The sequence below is a fragment of the Pelmatolapia mariae genome, linkage group LG16_19, assembly GCF_036321145.2.
Source record: "Pelmatolapia mariae isolate MD_Pm_ZW linkage group LG16_19, Pm_UMD_F_2, whole genome shotgun sequence".
Lineage (NCBI taxonomy): Eukaryota > Metazoa > Chordata > Actinopteri > Cichliformes > Cichlidae > Pelmatolapia > Pelmatolapia mariae.
In genome coordinates this window covers 45,605,870-45,615,099 of record NC_086241.1, presented here as the reverse complement: position 1 = coordinate 45,615,099, position 9,230 = coordinate 45,605,870, and the positions used below count along the sequence as shown (strand labels likewise).

Below are 9,230 nucleotides of genomic sequence, written 5' to 3'. Positions count from 1 at the left end.
ATCATTAATTTATGTCACTTTAAAAACGGTATAAAATGGAATAAATGTGAAATGTTGTTGGTTTGATCTATTAAATCAAACCATCAAGGGCGACTATGTCACAAAATAGCAGTGATGGATTTAGTTGTTGTTTTTTCAGTGAAAAGAATCTACACTTGACACACTTGTTCAAATATTTACCAAAAGAACATGAAGGTAAAATGAAAGTAGGCATTATATCTTTAGAAATACTGTATAATTTCTTTCATTTTAACTGTTCTCTCACCGGCATTCCCGTACTTTACTGTTCTGACATAAACTGTATAGTAGGTTTTGTTCAATCTCTTTATTTTGAGTGATTTGGTGTCTTTATTTTTTGCCAATCATTTTACAACAACTCATAGTTTTTTAATTATTGGATTGTTTCTGTAGCTCGCTGGGCATTAAACTTCCTGTCCATGTTCCAACTTGTATGAAATGTGCTTCATAAATAAAGTTTGGGTGATTGTTTTCTATTGATCAGGTGACTGTGGAGGCCATTTGAGTACAGTAAATTCATTGTCATGATCAAGAAACCACTTTGAAATCATCTGGACTTTGTGATATGGCATATTAACATGCTGGAAGCAGGCATCAGAAGATGAGGCACTGTGGTCATAAAGGGATGGAAATGCTCAGCAGCAAAACTTGGGCTGTGGCACTTAAGCAATGTCCAGTTGGTACTAAGGAGCCCAAAAATGCACACACCACCATACCACCATCAGTCAGAACCACTGCTGCAGGATGAAATGCTGTAAATGCCTAATTTCTAAGCCTACCATGTGAATATTGCAGCAGAAGTCAAAACTGAATTCCAGTTCTTTTTCTCCTTAGCCCAGGTAAGACACTTCTAGCTTTGCTTCTGGTGGCTAGATGATACAAAACTAAATTAATAAGTCAGAAAACAAATGAACTGCTAACACGGTGCTTGGCGGAAAAGTTAAGGCCTTGCGTTCACATTTCCTGATTTTTGCATACTCATCACCTGGAAAGAGGGAAAAGACGATGCAGGAGGAGCTGTAACACAGGATGTATTAATGCACTCTCTTCAGAAGCATTTTCACCTTCAGTGTATGAACGAAGTGTAGCACACAAATGTTGTTTCAATTATGTAGCATGACCAATCTGTCTGCCCTTCACTGTTTCTGTGTGCATTAATAAAAAATGTCATGTCTTTTCTAATTGCACTGTGCTGTGAATTGAATTGAAAGTTGCCCAGAAAATATAACACCCTATTAACATTGCTACATCATAAAATGCAGATGTAGTTGGGCTAATAAAATAAAAAACAATGACAATAAGTTATAATGCAGTTGAGCCAAAGATCATATTTAACTGAAATTGCTTTAAAATGAAGCGTTGAAGAGAGGTGCTCTCATTTTGTCAAAGGCCTGCTGACTCCACTCCTCTCTCCTCTGCCTGCATCACTGGTGGGAAGTACAAAGGGGGTTAAGGATAGGAGTCAAGGAGAGGAATCCGGTATGTGCAATCAGAGGTGCAAGACAGCCACCTCTGAATGGGCCTGGTACACTGGCCTGATGCCCCAAGATGCACTGACTAAGCTCCACGTGTCAGGGACCTGCAAACCAACACAGAAGGCTTTTTTTTTTTTTTCTCGTTTGTGTCTCGAGTACTACAACTATTCCAGTGAACAAAACTCAGAGTTGTGGGATTCCAATCCCTCTGTCGAGTCTTTATTCTACACAAAAGCTGTCCACCAGGTGGCGTTACATAACACCCAGTACTTTTTCCATTCTGTTATGATGTGCTATGAATGTATAATGAACTCAGCACTCTAAGCTGGCTAAATATGCCAGATATTACTATTTGTCATGGTCCTGGCAGGCCTGGGTTTATTTCTCTTCTTTTCCCTCTCTTGTGTAGTCACGTGTTACAGTTACAGTGGCTGTAATTCCTCTCTGTGGAAAGACTCAAGTTGATTCCTTGAGGGGAAACAAAAACTCAGATCCCCATCTGCAAGATTCTTAAGTTCAAAACTCCCCCTCAAACACACTGGAGGCTGTTTTATTTGCTCTCCCCGCAACCACCACACATAAATATTCAATGCCATGCACCTTTATCAGGCAGTGTAACTGATTTTAATGTTGTTAGGCCACACTTCCTGAATTAGGGTTGAGATATTTATCTGCACGTCTTAGCAGAAAATCAATCCCAGGTCTGCAACATGCCAGGTTGCAGGGCATTTTATGGGCTGAGGGGCAATGTTATTTTATAAGAATGCAGTGAATATTCTCCAAAAGTTGATTCTGTTCATCTGGACGTAGCGTTATCTGCACGCTACGTCCAGATGAACAGAATCAGCTTTTGGAGATTTACTTACCTGGATGATTGAGAATGCATCAAGATGCGGTGAATATTATTTTTTAATTTTTTTTAGTTCACTCATTAATGGCGAGGCAGTCACATCAGCAGAAAATTGGATTTATTTGTTTGACTGCAGACAGTCTAAACCAGGGGTGTGAAACATAAGGCCTGAGGGCCAGAATTGGCTCAGGAATCTGGCCCATTGGATAGAGTCAAAAACTGTAAAGGAGGGCATAAACTTTGGACTTTTAACTGTATTTTCATACGTTTTACAACTTTTCTCTGATAAAGATCTCACACATGGCAATTCATACTATACCAAAGTAATAAATAAACAACATTCCTGTTTTTTCAATACCTACAATTCTTTTTTCTTTTCTTTTTTCTTATTTACAATGAGTTTACATTAAAAAAATCTTTCTGGGCAATGAGTTACCATGAAGTTTCTGTAATTTTGCAAAAGAGTTGTGTAATTTCTTTCATTTACTTCAGCAGCATTTCTTTGTCATTTCGATAACACTTAGATTTACAGCTGAAATTGCACTTTTTCTTATATAATCTATGTCAGGGATTAAATGTGTATTTAAACTTCTTTACACTGACAGAAAGGTGAGTTTCACTCGTTCAAACTCAAAGTGGGCTGACTGTACTGTGTGTGGCCCACGATCTAAAATGAGTTTGACATCCCTTACTTAACCTTTATATTCTTATGATCTAAAATTGTATGTAAGAAAAGTACTACAAATAAAATGCTTAGAAGCAGAAAGATGCTTTTATTCCAAAATCCTGTCGATATATCTGAATTGAAATAATGGCTGGTTATATTTTTCTCCTTTTCCGTAAAGGTGCTACATGAAAAAAAAATGTCCCAGGTTATAAAAGGTTAAAATCTAAACTAGTTGAGACTAGAAGTGTTGATGAAAAATGCACCAATTACCACCAGTCGGCCCAAATATGTTTAAAAAAAGAACATGCATGCATAAAGTAAAGATAACAGTCGTCCTGCTGGTGTCGATGCTTTATTAGTCTTACATAATCTTTTTCAGTGAGTACTGATTAACCTTATCTGATTAACCTTTGCAGTCATTAGTGAAGCCAGAGTGGTCCAGGCAGAGTGATACTCTGCTGAAGATCAATATGTCACCGCAAGCAAATGAAAACATCCGTGTTTTCCGGGTGGTCTTCAGTCCAGCAGATGGTGCGTGAATGAAAACAAAAACTGTGTGAAGTATAAAAAAGCAAACTGGCCAGCTTTAAAATGTGAACTTATGTAAGAGGACTTTCAGTGTTAAAAATATCCTGTGGCCACAACAGAAAAACTTGAAATCTTCATATTTAATAAGATTTCTTTATTTGTGTACTTAACATGATTAATGTGGATGTTTTCATGCAGTAATATAGTAAATGCAAAATTCATACATCCACTCATTTTCTTAATCGCACATAGTGGTGCAGGGGAGGGCCCTATATATGGCCTAAACGCTGCAAAATCTGAAAAGCAGCCTACAGGACATGCTTTTATTTTTTAATTTGTCATGTTAGCTGCAGGTCAGATTAATGAATAAATAGATGAATTCCAATATAAGTCAAATAATGGCTATGTTAAGTAACAGTAACATTGTGAGGAATGTTGGAGTTATTGCTGACAGGATATGTCCTTTAGGCGTCATTTGTCCCATTATACATTTGTTCCATTATCCTGACAGTCTCTGACAGGCCTTTCAGGCCCTCTTCTGTTGAACCAGCTTCCAGTTTGGACTTTTTGGACACCCTCTCTACTTTTAAGGTTAGGCTTAAAATTTTGGTTTTTGATAAAGATTATAGTTAGTGTTGGATAAGGTGACCCTGAACCATCTCTTGATTATACTGGAATAGGCCTAGGCTGCTGAGGCCTTCCCATATCCCATGGATTGAATGTTTCTACTTTATTTGTCTTTCTTCCCTCTCCAAGTGTTTATCCAACTCGATTGAATTTGATCATTAGCGATGATTAAACTCTGGCTTTTTCTCCCATGTGTGTGTTTTGTCCTGTCTCACGCTGCTCTTATCTCTTTCCAATCACCCCAACTCCTGAACCTGATTCTGCTGGAGGTTTTGTGCTGTTAAAAAGGAGTTTTTCCTTCCCACTGTCGCCAAGAGCTTGCTCATAGGGGGCCATCTGATTATTGGACTTTGTTTCTAATATTGTAAGGTCTTTACCTGACAATGTAAAGCGTCTTGCTGAGAATGTTGTTGTGAACTGGTACTATATAAATAAATTTGAACTGACATTAATGGTATTTAAAGTCCTAAATAGTTAACGTTTTGAATTTTTTTAAAACCATTTTTAGCATATGAGTTGTTAACGCGCCAGTGTGATGACGTCATTGTCGGGGTCAGGACAGGTTGACCTCAGGTGTGTGTTTTTTCTTTTCTGGGGCATTTTTTCGGGGTTCTTCCTGCTGAAGGTAAACAAATGGACGAAGCAGCGATTTGCGGTAAAAATATGAAAAATGTGTTCGAGCGGCGCGGATTAAAGCGACGAAAATGCCCGGACAGAAGAGAAGATATAACGTACGCTTCCCTCCTGTGAGTAAATGTGGAATAATGTGGAAAATTAAAGCTGCCAAACGAGCTAACGGGTAACTGTAGTCGTGTGACAACTGTTGCATTCAAAGACTGCTGGAAATCATGTTTATTAGCGAGCTAGCCTAGCAAACTAGGAGATATGTTAAAAATGCTTTAGCTCTACTAGGCTAAATTACTTACTCGTTAAAAAACAACAACAAAAAACAGTACCATTATAGAAGGTGTTTCGATGTTTTTTCAATGAATACGAGTTTGCAGGACTTTATGCTTTCTGTTCCTTCCATTTTTTATGTTCTGGTTGGGAAACTTGTTTTCCGTTTTAATGAAGTGTATGTAGGCCTATTTTGTAGTATAAATAGTTGGTACATACATGTCACACATTGTTTTTCACATATGAACCATTAAAAAAAACACCTTCAGCTGCTATTAACAGTTATTTCATCAGTTACATGCAGTTTACTCAGTGCTCCTCAATGCACCGTAACTTCCATTTGCTTGAACAGCTGTAAACTCTTTGATATTGTTGCCAGAGGCGCATCAAAAAAATCATGCAGAAGGACACTGAGGTGGGCCGGATGGCGATGGCAGTTCCTGTAATCATATGTATCCTTTATGAGTCAAAGCTCAGCGCTTTGCCGAAGCAGCATCTTCTTCCAGCTTCTCCTGAGGCACTTGCTGGGAGTTAAAGTCAGTTGCGTTCAAGTGCCAATCGCTTAGCAAAATAAATAAACTGTCCTAATGAATCTTGTTGTTTTAGGTATTGGATATTGGGTAGACTGAATTAAACATTAATTTAGGCTGATTAAAGCGAATACACACAATGGCTCAACAATAAATTGTTCAGTTTATTGCACTAAGATACATCCCTCCAGGTGATAGGAACTGTTTTCTGCTGTGATGGTGTGGATATTTGATGTTAGCCAGTGTTAAATGGTAACTGTATTATGTCAAAGCAAGTATGTAAATACATGCTGAAAGTGTTGTAGAGCTGTGAAATCCCATACTGCATCAATAAGCTCGGGCCTTGGAGATATTCCTGAAGTCTCTGCTAACCAAAACCTTCGTGATTACAGAGTCCAAGCTCAGCACTGTTGTGTCTGTGGCTCACATGTAAGTAAGACTTTGTTATTTGAGCTCAAGTATATGAGATTATGAATTAATCAAGACTAATCTGTCCATGATGCTAAAATGATGGTATATGTAGACGTAATTAATGAAATCACCAGTGTTGTGCCCTGTGCGTAAATGCATGAAACACTCTATGCTCACAGAAGAACATTTAGATGAAAAACTTCCAAAAACAGCTGGAAGCAATAAACTAAAGTCAGCTCCTATTGTCAGTGAGTCTGGTTCACATGACCTGTTTCACTTTCTGTCCTCATCTCTGAAAGCAGTGCTTTAGGGTTTCACGCTGGAAGATAAATATTATGAGTGTAAGTGAGGCAGATATTTTCCCGAGATCTATGTGCACCTTCGACTGCTGCAGGCGTGCAAACTGTCTTTTGTGAAGATGAAGAAGACACACGTGCAATTATAATCTTGTTCATATCTAACTGAATATGACAGCATTCATTCAGACTTACTACGCACGAGGTTCCTCACAAATTTCAACTAAAAAAATGACTGAACAGGTTACAGTACTGTGCAACAATCTCGATCCACCTCTTATTTCTTTATACTTTGCTAGGAAAATGGAAAATAGATGCAGCGATTTATTGAAACATGCACCGAAATACTTATAAAACATAGAGTTTGTACATTTTTAACAAGCGTGAAAATCGATATTTGGTACGAGGACCTTCATTCTTCAACACAGCCTGAAATTTCTGTCTTGTCATTTCATTAAGTGGGAATAGTTCTCCAGGATTTTTGAAGGACATTCAAAGCTCTTCTTTCGATGTTGGCTGCCTCTTGTTGTGATGTCTGTGATGACAATCCAAGATTGCTTCACTGATTTTGAGGTCCAGAGTCTTGGGAGGCCAATCCATGACTGATACTGTCCCACTGTGTGTTTTTCTGTCCAGGTATGCTTTTACTGCATTGGAAGTGTGTATGGTCATGCTGACAAATGAAATTCTGCCAATTAGATACTTTGTTTTTGCATGGTGGATCAAAATCTGATGGTAGCTTCACGTGTTGGTAGCCAGTGATGCTGGGGATCACATGATCCTGCAGCCAGTGATGCTGGCATTGCTTTTCAAACCATGGCAGAACCTCTACCATGTTTTACAGATGGCTGCAAACAGACATGTTGTGTCTTTCTCCTGAACTCTTCCATACTGCTTGACAACAATTTGAACCAAAAATTTAAATGTTGTGTCATTTTGCCATTGTTGCCTCTGATTTTCAGTCGAGTTTTTGTATATTTTAGCATACCTCAGCCTTTTTCCTCTGTTTCCTTTCCTTACTAATGGCTTCTTGACAGCCACCATTCCACTGAGATCATTTCTGATGAGGCTTGAGCGAAACAGAGATGGATCAATTGAAGGTTCAAATGCATCTTTTAGGTCCTGTGCCAGGTCTTTAATGACCCCCACCCCCCACCCCCACCACCCTATTTGTTAAGGATGAGACAAAAATGGGTCGTCTTACTTTAGTTAGGTGGCCTTTTAAGGTTCATAGGTCAATGTTAAGTAGCATAAACAAAAAACATTCCTATAAAAATATTCAGGTACAAGGACTGGACTGAAAGTTAGTGAAAAAGAGGCCAATGTTTGAAGCAAAACTTTGAAAGACCTTCAGAAAGCTTGGGGAGTTATTGTTCTGGACCATTTTCTAAGAAATTATAAGAAAGTCTGTTTTTTTTGTTTTTTTTAATATAAAGAATCAGCAGTGGCTCAAGAATCAAGAATACTGTATGCTGTTGTTTTTAAAACAGTTCCTAGGCCGTTAACATTAGTTATCCCCAATAAAATAAATTGCATATTTAACAAAAAAAGCAAATTAAATCAATATACTGTCAGTTTGTTTGCTTTTTTTCTCTTTAGCATGTCGTTCACATGCATGTATATGAAAAGTTGGCATATAATGTATTAAATTTTGTGCTTTTATAGGAAGCAATGCATAGAGTCTGAAAAGCTCTTCCATTTTCTCAAAGACTTGGTAGCACAAACCACGCCTATAACCCAGAAGGACAACAGAGGCATGAGTATGTGGCCTTTATACAGGTAGAGAGTGTACCTTTAATGTCAATGTAACTAATTCCTTCTTAAAAAGCCTCCAAATGCCCTCAACATTATTAAATTCTTATGATAATTGACCTTTTCTTTGTTTCAAGGAACAAACAGCATGAAGTTTCTGTTAAAAAACCACCTGAAGTGGAGGAAATGGCTCCGCAAGGGAGCCTCGACTCACTTGACAACGACTCGAGTGCCAGCGTACGTAGTAACTAAAAACGAAATCTTACTCCAACTAAAATGCGAACCGAACCAATCAGCTCTCAGAATGTGTGTACTTGTGTTTCTGACACTCAGGCAGTAGTGGACACTTTTGTGTTGCATGCTAAAAGCTGCAGCAGCGACCCCTTGAGGCCATAGTGATAATTTTACTCAAGGAAACCAAATTGTTGTGTGGCTGAAAAAGTGTAGAGTACTTCTTACCTCAGCAGTGTTTGTCTTGTCTAGAGAACGGTTGTGGTGATCCGTGGGTGAAGGGTGAAGACGGAGAACAAATTCTTATCAGTTACCTTGGTTACTAAGAGCTTATCAACTTTGCGGACATGTTAATACCCCTTCTTGTTTCAGTTAGTCAATCATTTCCTCTCCTTCTTCCAGGAGTCGGAGCTCTACATCTGCTTATGACTGTGCAACCAGTGGAAGCCGCTGTGAAGTCACAGCAGTGCCTCATTTCATTATGTCACTTCTCCTTACATTTGTCTTTTGTCTCTGCTGTCCTGGATCTTGGTCACAAATAAGTGAGGCTAAGTAATCACAATACTTCAGCTGACGTCTACATACAAGTTGTTTCGTTAGCTCAAGTCCAGCTTTTGGGTAAATAAAGAGTTTCTTTTCTTGGGAGGATAAGGGATCTTTGTTTGGAGCAGATATATTTTAAGATCACTTGAATCTTTTGTGGAAGTTTGCACTGAGTTGTAGATTTTTTTTCCTTCTTCTTGCTGATTAGGAAATTGTGTTTGTAGAGCAGTACATGCTTGTATAATGATGCTATTTAGATTACAATATTGAGTTTTGAGATTATTCTGGCACACTTTTAGACAGTGTGCAGCTTTTTTTTTTTACTGTATTTTGAAGATGTATATTCTTTGATACGAATTAGACGCTTTCACAACGTATTACTTTATTTTTTGCTTGTTTTTGTTT

The 9,230-nt window shown here is 38.2% G+C and overlaps 1 protein-coding gene across 1 annotated transcript; it reads left to right on the top strand.

The window, feature by feature from the left end:
* Window positions 1-4,869: 4,869 nt before the first annotated feature.
* On the top strand, window positions 4,870-9,049 carry LOC134646318 (dr1-associated corepressor). The gene is made up of 6 exons (XM_063500181.1): window positions 4,870-4,911; window positions 5,442-5,514; window positions 5,928-6,021; window positions 7,965-8,078; window positions 8,189-8,288; window positions 8,685-9,049. The coding sequence occupies exons 1-6, from the start codon at window positions 4,870-4,872 to the stop codon at window positions 8,709-8,711; spliced, it is 450 nt and encodes a 149-aa protein (XP_063356251.1). The 3' UTR covers window positions 8,712-9,049.
* The last annotated feature ends 181 nt before the right edge of the window (window positions 9,050-9,230 follow it).

Bases quoted from the DNA above. Each gene is read 5' to 3' on its own strand.
- LOC134646318 (XM_063500181.1), top strand. From the start codon at position 4,870: ATGCCCGGACAGAAGAGAAGATATAACGTACGCTTCCCTCCT. The intron at 4,912-5,441 runs GTGAGTAAATGT...TATTGTTGCCAG, and splicing joins ATAACGTACGCTTCCCTCCT to AGGCGCATCAAAAAAATCAT. The intron at 5,515-5,927 runs GTATCCTTTATG...TGCATCAATAAG, and splicing joins GGCAGTTCCTGTAATCATAT to CTCGGGCCTTGGAGATATTC.